The following is a 17,570-nucleotide window of genomic DNA, read 5'->3' on the forward strand; positions in this document are numbered from 1 at the left end:
AAGTTGCCAGGACTCGAGGCCCTCAGCTAAATCGAGAGATTGGGAAAGCTAAGACTTTATTCCTTGGAGCACAGGAGGCGAAGGGATGATTTTATATAGAGGTATATAAAAGTGTAAGGCAAATAGATCGGTTAAATGCACAGAGTCCTTTACCCAGTGAAAACAAATCAAGACCCAGAGGACATTGGTTTGAGGTGAGAGTAGAAATAATTAATATGAAGAACCATTAATCCGAAGAAGGGTCTCGACCCAAAACGCCACCCATTCCTTCTCTCCAGAGATGCTGTCAGTCCCGATGAGTTATTTTGTGTTTATCTAAGAATTAATAGGAAACTGAGAGGCAACTTTTTCACTCAGAAGGTGGTGGATATATTGAATGAGCTGCCAGAGGAGGTAGTTGAGGCAGGTAGAATATCAATAGTTAAAAGGCACTTGGACAGGTACATGGATAGGAAAAGTTTAGATTGATTTGGGGCAAATGGGACTAGATTAGATCAGTCATCTACATCAGCATGGGCGAGTCGGGCTGCTGAACTTATTTCTGTGCTGCCTGACACTAAAACCTCAGGCAGAATAACCCCATGTATTTTACACTGAATTTGTCGACAAGTCAACTGTTGAAGTCATGCAGCAATGGCCAGTGGTGGCATGTCCCATGCAATTACTTATAACATCAAGCAGCTCAAAACCCCCCGACTCAAGAGAAGATAAAAACTGCCGACATACACGGTCAAATTGGACATTGTAGAATCCATCAAGTGGATGAAGCAGGAAGGAGAATCATTTATTTTTTTTAGAGATACAGCGTGGAAACAGGCCCTTCGGCCCCACTGAGTGTGCACCACACCAGCAATCCCTGCACATTAACACTATCCTACATTAAGGACAATTTTTACATCTATACCAAACCAATTAACCTACAAACCTGTACGTCTTTAGAGTGTGAGAGGGAAACCGAAGGTCTCGGAGAAAACCCCACGCGGTCACGGGGAGAACGTACAGACGGCACCAGTAGTCGGGATCGAACCCGGGTCTCCGCCGCTGCAAGCTCTGTAAGGCAGCAACTCTACCTGCTAAAGAAAGAGTTGGCAAAGAGACCCACGTTTTGTGATTGAAATAAGAATGAGCAAACTCCTACAACACCCGCTGGGCAAAATGGGAACTCCATTTTGTAGTAGGAGGTAGAACGGAAGAGAATGTGCACCACACACAATAATGTAACTCTTCTCAATTCCCAATCATTTGTTTTGGTAATATTGTACCTAGGTATATTTGACGATAAAGTATCATTTATTCATTCACTGTGCAGACTCAGAGACAGTTTCTTCCCTAAAAAAATCTGCACACTCAATATGAAAAAACACTGAGTATTTTTCGTGCTGCACTCTTCCATGCTGCTACCCACCTTGAACTGTACTATCACCACGTACAGTAATGATTACTTACTTATTTTAATACCTAGTTTTAAACATTGTTTTTAAATTGTGTCCTGTGTTTTTATGTTTGTATATTATGCACCAATGGAGTGGCAACAACAATTTTGTTGTATGCAGTGCTTACAATGACAAATAAAGGCATTTGATTCATTTCCAATGTTTCAAATTGCATTTGAACCACCTTTGAACTTCATATTTTAATGATCTGCCCCAATAATGAGTAGTTCCTTTTTGATTATTGTCACATGAACCGAGGTACAGTGAAGAGCTTTTGTTGCCTGCTATCCAGCCAGCAGAAAGACAACACATGATTCCAATCAAGCCATTTCCGTATAGATACATTATAAGGCAATAACGTTCAGTGCAAGCATAGTTAAAGTCAGAAATGTCGCTGTAGGAGTAGAGATTTAAAAGCGTGGAGTGAGTGTAATATGCGATTGTAGATCTACTTCTGTGCTTAGCACGCAAATCGTCTCCTGGGTCGGGTGCTATTTTGCATATAATTGTGTGTGGCAGACACTACACTGCAAGGGCCAGGAAGCGAGCTGGTAAGATAATCTCTGACCCCGGCCACAAACTCTTTGAATCACTTCCCTCTGTAAGGCGACTCCGGACTGTCAAAGCTGCCACAGCCAGCCATAAAAACAGCTTTTTTTCCACGAGTATTAGCTCCACTCAATAACCAAATATCTGTAGCCTCCTGTTGCTCTGGTATTTTATTTCATTCACATGTTTAATCAATAATGTTTTATTATTAATGTTTAATGTGTCATTCGTAACTGTCACTGTATGCCATGTTGTCACTTGCGGGCGGAGCAACAAGGCAAATTCCTTGTATGTGAATACTTGGCCTATAAACTTATTAATTAATCTTAAAATTGCCGCGTATGTCACACTGTAGAAAATCAGAAATCAAATAACCCAAGTTTCAAGGGCGCAAGTTTAATATTATTTCTTACAACCTCTTACTTTTAAGCCAATTAACTCAATTCCTATTGCTTTAAAGAGAAGCGTCAGTATTTGATGTGTAGAAATAGATGCCTTCACGTAGCACTTTCTGTGAGTTCAAAACATCCCAGAGAATTTCAATCAAAAGTTATTTTGGAAGCAAGATTACTACCGTTACACTGGGAAATATGGCAACTAAATTGTGCACCGCAAAGTACCATAAACAGTTTTGGCAGCCACAAAACTAATGAATGGTAATCTGTTCAAGAGGATACAGTAAGATTGACAAGTGCAGAAAGTGGAGGAACAGGACCAAGAGAAACACTGGACTTTTGGCATCCGCTTCAGCTAGCAGCTCAATTGAATATCTTGCTAAAAAGACGTTGGCTCGGCGCTAAAGAACAACACGATTACACGCTCAACTCTCACAAAAAGACCATTGAACCCATCCGATTTGAAATGTGCAAAGTGCTACCACAGCCAAGGCCTCATGAATACCATCATTGTTTGGTTTTACTGACGAGCTGTAATCCCGATTCCTCTGCCTTGCCGATCTTAGGTGCAAAAAACCTCAAAAAGGTTTTAAATGCTCCAACGCCGAACTTGCACAATTAAAACGTATACACTACAGCGATGAGATTATGAGAAGTGGCTCGCATAAGGTTAGAGGGATATGGATCAAACATGGGTTAACGGGACCAGCTCCAATAGGGCATCTTGGTCGGCATGAATTAGTTGGGCCGAAGGGCCCATTTCCTTGCTGTATAACTCTAAACAAGTATAGATGAACCTACATGTAGATGGATCTCCAGTAGTATTTAATAACCTTGGTTATTAGAATACAAGCAGCTCATAATTAAGAGATGACAAAGTGCGGTATAACTCAGCATCTCAGGCAACATTTTTGGAGAATGTGGATGTGTCCTTTCTATCCAATATTCTCCAGAGATGCTGCCTGACCCGCTGAGTTACTCGAGCACTCTGTCTTTGCCGACTCTTTCGATAGCCGTGCTATTAGCACGGCACAGCGGTAGAGTTCCGCCTTACAGAGCTTGCAGCGGCAGAGACCCGGGTTCGATCCCGACAGTGGGTGGTTTTCACCCTGAGATCTTCGATTTCCTCCCACACTCCAAAGGCACACAGTTTTGTAGGTTAATTGGCTTTGGTATAAATGCAAAATTGTCCCTAGTGTGTGTAGGATAGTGTTAGTGTGCAGGGATCGCTGGTTGGTGTGGACTCGATGGGTCGAAGGGCCTGTTTCTGCCCTGTATCTCTAAACTAAACTAAAACTCTTAAGTGCATATTGAAGGTAAACTAATAGACCTAGAAAAGAAATGCATTTGTTGAAAGCTAAAGGGCCATTTCAGAACAGGTGAGTTTATCAGCGCAGAGGGAGAAGAGGGAGAAGAGGAGGGAAGAGACTGCAGACCTAAGACTTTTGCCTCCATCACAGTGAAGAGATGTTGGTGGCCTCACTGTGGTGGATGTTAATATGTGTTTATTGTTGTTTTTTATTGTATGTATGACTGCTTAAATTTCGTTCAGACTTCGGTCTGAATGACAAATAAAAACTATTCTATTCTATTAAACCAAGGAAACGTTTGCTGCTTTCACAAGAACAAGGAATAAGGTCATGTGAATGGAGCAGAATTAGGCCATTCGGCCCATCCAGTCCACTCCACCATTCAATCATGGCTGAGCTATCTCTCCCTCCTAACCCCATTCTCCTGCCTTCTCCCTATAACCTCTGACACACATACTAATCAAAAATCTATCTATCTCTGCCTTAAACATATCCACTGACTTGGCACCTACAGCCTTCCGAGGCAAAGCATTCCACAGATTCACCACCCTCTGACTAAAGAAATTTCTCCTAATCTCCTTCCTGAAAGAACGTCCTTTAATACTGAGGCTGTGACCTCTAGACTCTCTTACTAGCAGAGACATCCTTTTCACATCCACTCTATCCAAGCCTTTCACTATTCTGTGTGAGTACACATGATGACCAGAATGATTCAGGACAGTAATTAGGTCTTTGGTAGGCGAAAAGAGGATCTATCTGGAATTATTCAAGAAGAAACTGCCTGTTAATTTGGGGAGCGGGTGGGGGTGGGACAGTGATGAAAATCACTGGGAAGTGTCTGAAGAAGGGTTTTGGCCCAAAACGTTGCCTATTTCCTTCGCTCCATAGATGCTGCCGCACCTGCTGAGTTTCCCCAGCAATGTTGTCTACCTTCGATTTTCCAGCATCTGCAGTTCCTTCTTGAACATTACTGGGAATACATTTTGCCACACAGATGTGCTATTGCATGGTTTGTATTAAACAAGGCTTCAAAATCTTTTCTCATTGCAAGGCAGCAACACAAGCCACTGCTGTGAAAGTCGAAAACAAAAAGGTTAAAAGCAAAGGTGACAGGAGTCGTTTATACTCTGTCACATTGAAACAAACTGCCTGTTAAAAGCTGGGAAAGTGGACTCCAAAAATAAATAAAATCAATCCAAATTACTTAGTAAGCCCATCAGCTCGAGGGTTTCAGGCAAACCAGACAAGGTGAAAACAGAGAAACAGATCATTTATCAACCCACTGTGCTGGTGATTGGAAGACATCTATCAGATCACTGATTTTACAAACTTGCACAATTCAAGGGAGATAGGGCGTATTAATGAACAAGTTTAATTTCAGCATAATACCCACAACATTTTCTCACCCTCCGATGACTCCCGCCTCTAACATTCCTCCATGCCTGAACCAGAGGCACGGTGGCACAGCGGTAGAGTTGCTGCCTTACAGCGCCCGAGACCCGGGTACAATCCTGACCACGGGTGCTGTCTGTACGGAGTTTGCACGATCACCCCGTGACCACGTGGGTTTTCTCAGGGTGCTCCGGTTTCTTACCACATTCTAAAGGCGTACAGGTTTGAAGGTTAATTGGCTTCTGCAAATTGTCCCCAGTGTGTAAGATAGAACTAGTGTACAGGGGATCGCTGGTCGACTCAGCTGTTTCCATGCTGTATCGCTAAACTTAACTTAACCGATTTTTCCTTCATCTGATGTGCGCTGTACCAATCAACATTATGTCGACTACTATTTACAGAATACCAAGATCCAAAAATTAGTATGTTTATTTGGCACTATTGGCACTCTTCACAGAATGCATTAGATAAGCACACCAATAAAAGGCAACTGAAGCCTTGATCTACCTGGGAATGTAGAACCAAACTACGGAAGTGGGGACAACTGTTTTAATTTGCTTGTCAATTCACTTCAGAAGCGCGATTAGATTTGTGAAGTCAAAGCCAGCATCCTCAGGCAGTAATGAAAAACGATGTGTTAACTATCTTGCCCTCCTTCAGGCAAGATCAATTGAGTTTTAGTTTAGAGTTACAGAGTGGAAACAGGCCCTTCGGCCCACAGAGTGCATGCACACCAGCGATCTGCAGATGGATTGAAACATATAAGATTATTAAGGGATTGGACACGCTAGAGGCAGGAAACATGTTCCCGATGTTGGGGGAATCCAGAACCAGGGGCCACAGTTTAAGAATAAGGGGTAGGCCATTTACAACGGAGATGAGGAAAAACTTTTTCACCCCAAGAGTTGTGAATCTGTGAAATTCTCTGCCTCAGACGGCAGTAGAGGCAAATTCTTTGGATGCTTTCAAGAGAGAGTTAGATTTAGCTCTTAAAGATAGTGGAGTCAGGGGATATGGGGAGAAGGCAGGAACGGGGTACTGATTGTGGATGATCAGCCATGATCATATTGTATGGCGGTGCTGGCTCGAAGGGCCGAATGGCCTACGCCTGCACCTATTGTCTATTGATCCCTGTACACTAACACTATCCGACACACACTAGGGACATATTGCATTTATACCAAGCCAATTAGCCTACAAATCTATACGTCTTTGGAGTGTGGGAGGAAACTGGAGCTTCCCGGAAAAAACCTAAGCAGGTCACGGGGAGAACGTACAAACTCCGTAGAGACAGCACCCATAGTCAGGATCGAACCCAGGTCTCTGGCGCTGGAAGGCAGCAACTCTACTGCTGCACCACTGTGCCACCCAGGTCCTATCCATCTAGTCAAGCAGGAATTGGAAGAATTCATCCTAATTCTTGTACCCACATGCACTGAGTTTGCACTACTGCTACTTTTGCAAATGTATTCAACCATAAAAAAAGATGCCTGCGCATTGCCTTGTGCTTGATAGCATCTTATTTTATGTAACCATATATTCTTGTCAACACAAGACAGACTCATTGCAAAAATAATTCTTTGCATAAAACACTCGAGGTGCACAATGAGGGCATTTTTCTTTTATCAGTGATAAAAATAAGACATTGTAAATCCCTTCCTCTCTTCTACGAGGATTTATCTGCAACATTGCGTTGCCTTCATATCAAAATGAGCACCATGTTCCAATATACTTGAGTGCGTTCCTGAGTGTTTACCTGTGGAAATGGAGCCACCTGCTGGAGTGTTGTAATCATTGCAGAGCTTATAGCCCTGTCCCACGGGATGAGTTCATTCCAAGAGCTCTCCCGAGTTTAAAAACTCATGGTAAGCACGGAGAATGAATGTAGTGGGTGCGTCGGAGCTCAGGGACGTCTCTCAGCGCTAACGGTAGGTACCCGGGAAGACTCGCTAACGGCAGGTAAGCACGGGAAGACTCGTGAAGATTTTTCAACATGATGAAAAATGTCCACGAGAGCCCAGAGTTGCCATTACCGTAAATCTCCGAGTTTGAATCAGGGCAAACCCGGGAGAACTCTTGGAATGAACTCGTACCGTGGGGCAAGGGGTTTAAAAATGGAACAATAATAAAAAGAATATATCTATTCCAGAAAAGTGCTGGACTAACTCAGCAGGTCGGGCAACAGCAGCACTGGAGAACATGGAAAGGTGACGTTCTGAGTCGGGACTTTTCCTCAGACTTAAGGTTTGCTCCTTAAACAGAACGCTTCAACCGTGGTTTAACTAGGCAAGTCATTCATTACATTACATACCAGTGAACAGGTACTGCTCGGTTATCCAATATAGTCTGGGCTGTGCTCCAACTGAAACGTACAAACTGTGGATAACCGAAAATAGGGTCCACATGGCTCTCCATCCATGCCTTTGTTTTAGTCTGGGCTGTGCTCCAACTAAAACGTACGAACTGTGGATAACCGAAAATAGGGTCCACATGGCTCTCCATCCATGCCTTTGTTTTAGGGTCTGTTGGAAACAAAGACAATCAGATCATCAATTGAATTGAATGTATACTTTATTGTCACATGTGACAAGTCACAGTGAAATTCTTTGCTTGTATACCCAGGTATGCAAATAGTCACTACATAAAGAGCACAGACAAAGTAATGAAGTATCCCGCACCAGGCCACGCTTGTTCTCCCCCTCCCTCCCCTCATGGCAGTCCCCCCACACCTGGACCTTCCCACCCCACCCCCCTCACAATGAAACACTGTAACAAATATATAGGTGTATAGGAAGGAACTGCAGATGCTGGTTTAAATCAAAGGTAGACTCAAAATGCTGGAGTAACTCAGCGGGACATGCAGCATCTCTGGAGCGAAGGAATGGGTGATGTTTCGGGTCGAGACCCTTCTTCAGACTGATGTAAAGGGAGCGGGCAGGAGACAGAATGTAGTCGGAGACAGTAAGACTGGTGGGAGAACTGGGGAAGGGGGAGGGGATGGAGAGAGAGGGAAAGCAAGGGCTATTTGAAGTTAGAGAAGTCAATGTTCATACCGCTGGGGTGTAAACTACCCAAGCAAAATATGAGGTGCTGTTCCTCCAATTTGCGCTGGGCCTCTCTCTGAGGATGGAGGAGGCCCAGGACAGAAAGGTCAGATTGGGAATGGGAGGGGGAGTTGAAGTGCTGAGCCACCGGGAGATCAGGTAGGTTCAGGAGGACTGAGCGGAGGTGTTCAGCGAAACGATCGCCGAGCCTGCGCTTGGTTTCGCCGATGTACAGGAGTTTGCACCTGGAGCAGCGGATACAGTAGATGAGGTTGGAAGAGGTGCAAGTGAACCTCTGCCTCACCTGGAAAGACTGTCGGGGTTCTTGGACGGAGTCCAGGGAGGAGGTAAAGAGACAGGTGTTACATCTCCTGTGGTTGCAAGGGAAAGTGCCTGGGGAGGGGGTGGTTTGGGTGGGAAGGGACGAGTTGGCCAGGGAGTTGCGGAGAGAACGGTCTCTGCGGAAAGCAGGAAGGGGTGGGGATGAGAAGATATGGCCAGCAGTGGGATTTGTTGGACGTGGCGAAAATGTTGGAGGATTATATGCTGTATGTGACTCTGAAGAAGGGTCTCGACCCAAAACGTCACCTACTCCTTTTCTCCATAGATGCTTCCTCATCCGTAGAGTTTCTCCAGCATTTTTTGTCAACTTTAGATTTTTCCAGCATCTGCAGTTCCTTCCTAAACATATGCTGTATGTAACGGCTGATGGGGTGGAAGGTGAGGGCAAGGGGGACTCTGTCCTTCTAAAGAATGGTGGGAGGGGCAGCAAGTGCAGAGCTGTGGGATATCGAGGAGACCCTAGTGAGAGCCTCATCTATAATGGAAGAGGGGAACCCCAGTTTCTTAGCCCCAGACCTGATAGCTAGGAAACCCCTCCCTAGCAGTTTCCAACATAAATCCAATGTGCTAAGTGTGATGTATTGGTTGGTGCCACTAATCTAAGACCATTTGCCCCGAGTTTAAACCTGTCAGATGTGCCTCTGAATTACATGGGCAGTAACAAGCCCTGGTTGCGACTGGAAAGGGAATAGACAAAATCACCAAAGGCATTTATCAAAAACAATTGCACAAGTCAAAACTCCCCAGATGACGTACACAAGAAATCACCGTCAATTAAATTAAGCCCATCTGTTGCTTTGTGCAATCGCAACGAAACCATTTTAATCCATCGTTAGCTTAAAAACCAAACAACAAATATTGCAGATACATTTTTTAAAAGGGAAAGTGCTGTTGATATACGTTTATTTTTCGTTATAATGTGAGCCTTTAGTGAGAAGACAATAATAGAATTAGTTACTTTTAAATTTCACCCCAGACTAATAGATAAATATGACCAATTCTTAAAGAGTTGGTCTCCTTTCATCGACTTTTTGGAATCATGTGATGCAGCGGTGCCGTAAGGATTGCTGATTTCAGTTCATGACGCGGATAGATCTACATCTCCGAATACAGATTTGAAAAATTCTCTTTTAAGGGGCCTTCTCTTCTATTTCTACTTTCCTCTTTCTCTCTTCCTTTTTTTATTTTTTATATACACACTTCACGTTTTTCTACTCTCTACCATCTATTTTTCCACTTTTTCCCCTTTCTATTGCTTTCTTTTTCTTGTTCTGCTTACTTCTTTCTTATAACATAAAACTAGAGGTTGTACATAGAATGGATTACGGTATTACATAGTTGGCACCTAAAATTAGGTGCCACTGTACTGTTTTGTGCTGTATTAACTTCTAATAAAATTAAAAAAAAAAAAAAAAAAAAAAAAAAAAAAAAATTTCACCCCAGACACTCCCTCTTCTCCCCTCTCCCATCACGCAAGAGGTACAGAATTTGGAAGGTGTGGAAAACTCACACCTCCAGATTCAGGGATGTTTCTTCCCTGCTGTTATCAGGCAACCGAACCATCCTGTCACCACTAGAGAGCAATCCTGAACTACCATCTCCTCATTTGAAACCCTTGGACTATCTTTAATCGGACTTTACCTTGCATTAAATGTCATTCCTTTTATCCTGTACCTGTACAGTGTGGACAGCTTGGTTGCAATCATGGATAGTCTATCAGCTGACTGGATAGTATGCAACAAAAAAGCTTTTGACTGTATCTCAGTGCACGTGAAAATAAACAAAACAATCTGGTCAGAATTAAACAATTCATGCTGCCGTCTTTTACAAGAGTTTCAATTTCCACAGGAATAATATTTGCGATTGTTTCAACATGTTGGCTGTAAATGTCGAACAGCAACCTTGATTCAGCTGTCCCCAGTAACTCAATGTTCGTGTGATGTCTCAAAGAAAATGTATATCAGGTAGAAACATGAACAGGGCCAATAGGAGAGTAATGTACTTCATGAGGGAAAAGGGCTCAGTTCAAAATATCCTCAATTCCCCCTCTAGCTTGCTGCCTCAATAATATCCAAAATAATGCAATGTCTACGCTAGGTCTTGTGATAGGAGCAGAATTAGGCCATTCGGCCCATCAAGTCTATTCCGCCATTTAATCATGGCTGTTCTATCTCTCCCTCCTGACCCCATTCTCCTGCCTTCTCCCCATAACCTCTGATACCCGGACTAATCAAGAATCTATCTACCTCTGCCTTAAAAATATCCAGACTTTGCCTCCACAACCTTCTGCGGCAAAGAATTCCACAGATTCACCACCCTCTGACTGACGAAATGCTCCTCATCACCTTCCTAAAAGAACATCCTTTAATTCTGAGGCTGTGACCTCTAGTCCTAGATTCTCCCACTAGTGGGAACATCCTCTCCACATAAAACTAGCCTATGCTAAAAACTAGAAACTTTTGTTTCTAGTTTTTGTTGATGTCTGCATTTCTATTAATTATTGATCCTATTTTTCCGATGATAGTTTTATCATTCTATGTCAAATACTTCTGAGAAAATAAGAACCATTGCAGGTATCAACAAAAAACTAGAAACAAAAACAGTTCAGACTGACAATGAGAAAGTTTTAAGTAATTTTTGACAGGTTCAATTCTTTTTCATCCTTTGGAAAATCTAGCCTAAACTTTCCAAATTATCCCAGTAGTGAGATGGTGCAGTGGTAGAGTTGCTGCCTTACAGCGCCAGAGACCTGGATTGGAGCCTAACTACGGGTGCTGTCTGTACGGAGTTTGCACGTTCTCCCCGTAACCACGTGGTTTTCTCCGAGATCTTTAGTTTCCTCCCACACTCCAAAGACGTACAGGTTTGTAGGTTAATTTAGAATAGAATGGAATGCCTTTTATTGTCATTCAAACAGCTTGGTTAGAACGAAATTGCATTTTCTACAGCTTAGAATAAATTGACTTGGTATAAATGTAAATTGTTCCTAGTATGTGCAGGGTGGTGTGAATGTGCAGGGATCACTGGTCGGTGTGGACTCAGTTGGCCTGTTTCTGCGATGTATCTCTAAACTAAATTAAACCAAAACAGTAATAAGCAAAGCACTTCCCACCCCACTGAGACCATCACAAGACCACCTATTGCCGAATCTCACCGTTGGGATATCCTGAACCATAATCCAAGTTTATGTCTCCCAGATCTTCAATAAACTTCCATGACTGAACGACATGGTCTCTTGCGACCTAAACAGGAGATGCAAGTCAAAGGTCAGTCAGTCAATAGCTCTACGGTTTTCAGTTAATTTCCAGTATTACGTTCAAAATATATAACTTAGGATCATTAATAGCAATCCATACAATCTTTTCATGAGTTAATTGGTTTGGTATAAATGTAAAATTATCCCTAGTGTGTGTTGGGTAGTGTTAATATGCAGGGATCGCGGGTCGGTGTGGACTCGTTGGGCCGAAGGGCCACCGTATCCACCAGGTGGCGCCACCAATGGCTGCCTCGCCAACAGTCTGTTTGTCCTTTCCTTTGTGTTTTAATTGGAGGTGTTAAATGTATGTTTTTAGTGTCCTTCAGCTTGTTTTATGCGGGGGGTGGGGTCGGGGGAAACTTTTTCCCATCTCTTACCTCGACGGAGATCCGTATCATTTCTCCGTCTGCACTACGGCCTAACATCGAGGAGTTGGTGGAGATCGACGGGGAGCTGTCAGGGGTCGACCTTGGAGCTCCAACCGTGAGTGCTTGCGGACTTAACATCACGGAGCCCGTAGTCTCTGGTCAGAGACCGACTTCGGGAACTCCAAGCCGTGGGAGTTTCGATTGCCCCAACGTGGGAGTTTCGATCGCCCCAACGCGGAAGTTTCGATTGCCCCAACGCGGGAGTTTCGATCGCCCCAACACGGGAGTTTCGATCGCCCCGAAGGATGGTTCGACTGCCCCGACCACGGGAGAATAAAGAGGAAAAGAATGGACTTTTTTGCCTTCCATCACAGTGAGGAATGTGGGGAATCAGCTGTGGTGGATGTTTATGTTAACTTGTATGTAGTTGTGTGTCTTGTTGGCTGCATGGTAATTTGCAATAATTGGTGCCTGTGACAATAAAAGATCTCTAAACTAAACCAGCATACACATTTCTGAATCCCACTTTGAATTGCATTTTTTATATTTCTTATGCAACTGTTGGCAGACCAATTTCCCTCCCGAGATAAATACATTTCTACCGTATCGTATCGTATTGAACAGTACAGGGCGTTCAGCCCACAATATCCATGCGGACATTGATGCCAAGACAAACTCATATCTGTTTGCCCATAACCCACACCGCTCCATTCCCTGTATATCCATGTACCTATCCAGTCATCTTACATTGAAGTCTTACAAAATAGCCTTTCAATTTAAAAAAAACAAAAATTCTTGCTACGAAATACACACTAGGAATGTCATAATATTCCCTAAAACCTAACAGATCAAACTGTAAATTTGATTTTGTTTTTAATTTGAAGAGGACAACACAACATTGCCATCCACTGGACATACTTTGCCATGCAATAGAAAACTTGCAGTGCTTCACATTGAAACACAATATGCTGGGGATTTGTTGCTAAAGAGAGAAAAAAACATTTCCACAACGCACTGAATGAAACACTAAACATGTTGGTAACATTTCAGTTCATACTGCAGTCTGGTAAGGAAACATATTTGCAAATGTCTCAATACTGTTCAGTCCAAAGACGGACAAAAATGCTGGAGAAACTCAGCGGGTGAGGTAGCATCTATGGAGCGAAGGAAATAGGCAACATTTCGGGTCAAAACCCTCCTTCAGACCTGAAACATCACCTATTTCCTTCGCTCCATAGATGCTGCCTCACCCGCTGAGATTCTCCAGCATTTTTGTTTACCTTCGATTTTCCAGCATCTGCAGTTCCTTCTTGAACATTCAGTCCAAAGAAATGCAAGTTTGTAGGTTCATTGGCTTGGTATAAATTAAAAAATTGCCCCTAGTGTGTGTAGGGTAGTGTTGGTGTGCGGGGATCACTGGTCGGTGCGGACTCGGTGGGCCGAAGGGTCAGTTTCCGCGCTGTATATCTAAACTAAACTAAATATAAGCTAAACCATTTTAGCGCCAAATTGTGTCATACTGATCCAAAGTAGAAATTCAAACTGCAGTCAATTTTCTAAAATTATAACATCTATGAATGCAATAGTGATGTTAAGTCCGCATGCACCCAACCAATAATCAATGATGATTAAAGAATGGAGGTACCCAGTAAATGAAAATGCTGTAATATTAATATGCTAAATGGTTGGCACACACTTTACCCTGCAGGAGTTGAGCCTCACGGTTTCATCTGCGATGGTAGTTTCAAATGTTCTTATTGCTTCTCAGGGAGTGGAGACCTGAGAGGGAGAAATTGGTTGTCCCTATCTGCCTTGGAAAAGATGGTGGTAAAACCCGAGTCATAGAGTGTGGAAACAGGCCCTTCGGCTTGCCCACACCGGCCAATATGTCCCAGCTACACTAGTCCCACCTGCCCGCATTTGGTCCATATCCCTCCAAACCTGTCCAATCCATGTACCTGTCTAACTGTTTCTTAACTTATCTATACTCCCCAAGCCTTTCCTGACGTCCATTGAGCGAGGGCTATATGTATATATGTATGTAGTTTGTTTGTTTATACTATTCTTATAACAAATGCAAAGCACTTTGGCCAACAAGAGTTGTTTTTTAAATGTGCTACATAAATAAATGTGACGTGACTTGACCTGACTTAAATAGACCCTGCCTCAACTACCTCCTCTGGCAGTTCGCTCCATACACCCACCACCCTTTGTGTGAAAATGTTACCCCTCAGATTCCTATTAAATCTTTTCCCCTTCACCTTAAAACGACATCCTCTGGTCCTTGGTCCACTGGGCTGGAGACTCTGTGCGTCTCCCCGATCTACTCCTCTCATGATTTTATACACCTCTATATGATCACCCCTCATCCTCCTGTGCTCCAATAAGCCATAACATTCTGTTGCCAGAATTGGAAGACAAAGTATTACCGATCACTCAACACTCACCTTAGCACAAATACTGGCTGCACTGACAATTGGGAATAGGGAATCAGCCTTGGGTCTGACTGTAATCTCAAGCTCTGGAAAACGCTGCTTCAGCTTTGCCTCGTATTTTTCAGCAGGTCCAACTGTGTCTACATATACCTACAGATAGAGAAAGGCACATCAGAACACAGTTGGGTAGAAACATTCTCTCACAAGTAGCACTTCCACCTTGCTTTGCAATAGAAATTAATATTACATTACGCGTGTCTGGTAAAAACATTATTTTATTATTAAACATTAAAAGTGGTGCTCTAATTTCAGTCAGTTATTAATGAAAGTCCTCCAGGCCAACAGTTCACATTGATTCACAACCAAGAGAACTTTGTTGCACAAAAGCAAAAGCTTGCCCAAACTTTATAAGACCAAAAGCTAATCATTTATCCTGCTCATAGACACTCAGCTGGCCAAATTACACTCGCAAATCAACCATTCGGGCCAGTGGTTGTAATTCATGAGGAGTGCACAAGATAACACTGGCGGTGGGAAAAAGGAATCTTAAATATATTATTGTGTATTTTGTTGTTTATTATTACATGTATGGCTGCAGGCAACGACATTTCGTTCAGACCGAAAGGTCTGAAATGACAAATAAAGGATCTAAGTCTAAGTCTAAGTGACAATAACTCCTCAGTTTCTCTGCTTTTACTGTTGCCATAGTAATGTTGCCACATTTCTGCAGAGAAGACCAATTATTCCAACTGTTTTTGGAGATATAATCCTGTCTAGACACTGCAAACATAGCTCGACAATAACGAGAGATAAAAGGAAATTAAACTTGCTGAATCATAATAACATGAATTTGCAAAGACAAGCGTGGCAGGATATTGGATGAAATAAGTATGTGGCAATACTAAACAGGCGGCTTGTGATCCATGTTGACAGTAATAACAAAGACCATGGTGCCAAGCCATCCCCGTCTTTGACATTAACTACAGCTAATTACTGCATGCAAGCATGATTTCCCTTGTTGGAGATTCCCCTTGTGACTGCAGTCCAAGTTGTGCATGATGTACAGTTTTCTCAGTTTCTTTAAACCCTTACACTATTTACTTTAGTGTTTAAGAAGGAACTGCAGATGCTGGAGAATCGAAGGTACACAAAAAAGCTGGAGAAACTCAGCGGGTGCAGCAGCATCTATGGAGCGAAGGAAATAGGCAACGTTTCGGGGCGAAACCCTTCTTCAGACTGATCGGGGGCGGGGGGTGGTTGGGGACAAGAAAGGAAAAAGGAGGAGGAGCCCGAAGGCTGGGGGGTGGGAGGAGACAGCAGGGGGACTGAGGAAGGGGAGGAGACAGCAAAGACTAACAAAATTGGGAGAATTCGATGTTCATGCCCCCAGGATGCAGACTCCCCAAACGGAATATGAGGTGCTGTTCCTCCAATTTCCGGTGCTGCTCGCTGTGGCCATGGAGGAGACCCAGGACAGAGAGGTCGGAGACGGTGGGAGGGGGAGTTGAAGTGCTGAGCCACCGGGAGGTCAGCTTGGTTATTTACTTTAGTTTCGTCTAGACAAACAGCGCAAAAACAGGCCCTTCGGCCCAACGAGTCCACACCGACCAGCAATCCCCGCATATTAACACTATCCTACACATATTAGCCCACACACAGAGCCCTAGTGAGACCACACCTGGACCATTGTGTGCAGTTTTGGTCCCCTAATTTGAGGAAGGACATTCTTGCTATGGAGGGAGTGCAGCGTAGGTTTACAAGGTTAATTCCCGGGATGGCTGGACTGTCATATGCTGAGAGAATGGAGCAGCTGGGCTTGTACGCTCTGGAGTTTAGAAGGATGAGAGGTTATCTCATTGAAACATATAAGATTGTTAAGGGCTTGGACACGCTAGAGGCAGGAAACATGTTCCCGATGTTGGGGGAGTCCAGAACCAGGGGCCATAGTTTAAGAATAAGGAGTAAGCCATTTAGAACGGAGATGATGAAACACTTTTTCTCACAGAGAGTGGTGAGTCTGTGGAATTCTCTACCTCAGGGGGCGGTGGAGGCAGGTGCTCTGGATGCTTTCAAGAAGAGCTAGATAGGGCTCTTAAAAATAGCGGAGTCAGGAGATATAGGGAGAAGGCAGGAACGGGGTACTGATTGGGGATGATCAGCTATGATCATATTGAATGGCAGTGCTGGCTCGAAGGGCCAAATGGCCTACTCCTGTGCCTATTGTCTATGGCCTATTTGGGACAATTTACATTTATACCAAGCCAATGTACCTACAAACCTGTATGTCTTTGAAGTGTGGGAGGAAACCGAAGGTCTCGAACGGAGTTTGTACGTTCTCCCCTTGACCTGCACGGCTTTAATCCGAGTACTCCGGTTTCCTCCCACACTCCAAAGATGTACAGGTCTGTTGGTTAATTGGCTTCTGTAAATTATAAATTGTCCCTAGTGTGTTGGATAGTGCTAGCATACGGGGTGATCGCTGGATGGCACGGACTCTGTGGGCCGAAGGGCCTGTTTCCATGCAGTATATAGAAACATAGAAAACAGGTGCAGGAATAGGCCATTCGGCCCTTCGAGCCTGCACCGCCATTCAATATGATCATGGCTGATCATCCAACTCAGTATCCCATACCTGCCTTCTCTCCATACCCCCTGATACATTTAGCCACAAGGGCCACATCTAACTCCCTCTTAAATATAGCCAATGAACTGTGGCCTCAACTACCTTCCACAGATTCACCACTCTCGGTGTGAAAAATGTTTTTCTCATCTCGGTCCTAAAAGATTTCCCTCTTATCCTTAAACTGTGACCCTTTGTTCTGGACTTCCCCAACATCTTAAGTCTAAAGTACAATAGTCACAACTGGTTTAGTTTAATTTAGAGGTAAGCGCGGAAACAGGCCCTTAGGCCAGCCGAGTCCACATAGACCAGCAATGACCCCGTACACTAGCACTGTTGTATACACTGGGGACAATTTACTGAAGCCAATTAACCCACAAACTTGGACGATTTTTGGAATGTGTGAAGAAACCGGAGCACCTGGAG

General features: G+C 43.6%; 1 protein-coding gene across 2 annotated transcripts in view; it reads right to left on the reverse strand.

Moving 5' to 3' along the window:
• The window catches only part of rnaseh2a (ribonuclease H2, subunit A), a 29,683-nt gene that overhangs the window by 2,753 nt on the left and 9,360 nt on the right, over positions 1-17,570 (reverse strand). For both annotated transcript variants that reach the window (XR_008726335.1, XM_055663869.1), the window contains exons 5-8: positions 14,537-14,674; positions 11,620-11,707; positions 7,532-7,601; positions 7,391-7,444 (exon numbers count right to left, since the gene is read on the reverse strand). Coding sequence is in view for 1 of the 2 variants with exons in the window: in XM_055663869.1 (XP_055519844.1) it covers positions 7,391-7,444; positions 7,532-7,601; positions 11,620-11,707; positions 14,537-14,674 (350 nt within the window). In the remaining variant the exon portion in view is untranslated. The remainder of the gene's footprint in view (positions 1-7,390; positions 7,445-7,531; positions 7,602-11,619; positions 11,708-14,536; positions 14,675-17,570) is intronic.

This window comes from Leucoraja erinacea, chromosome 39 (genome assembly GCF_028641065.1).
Source record: "Leucoraja erinacea ecotype New England chromosome 39, Leri_hhj_1, whole genome shotgun sequence".
Classification (NCBI taxonomy): Eukaryota; Metazoa; Chordata; class Chondrichthyes; order Rajiformes; family Rajidae; genus Leucoraja; species Leucoraja erinaceus.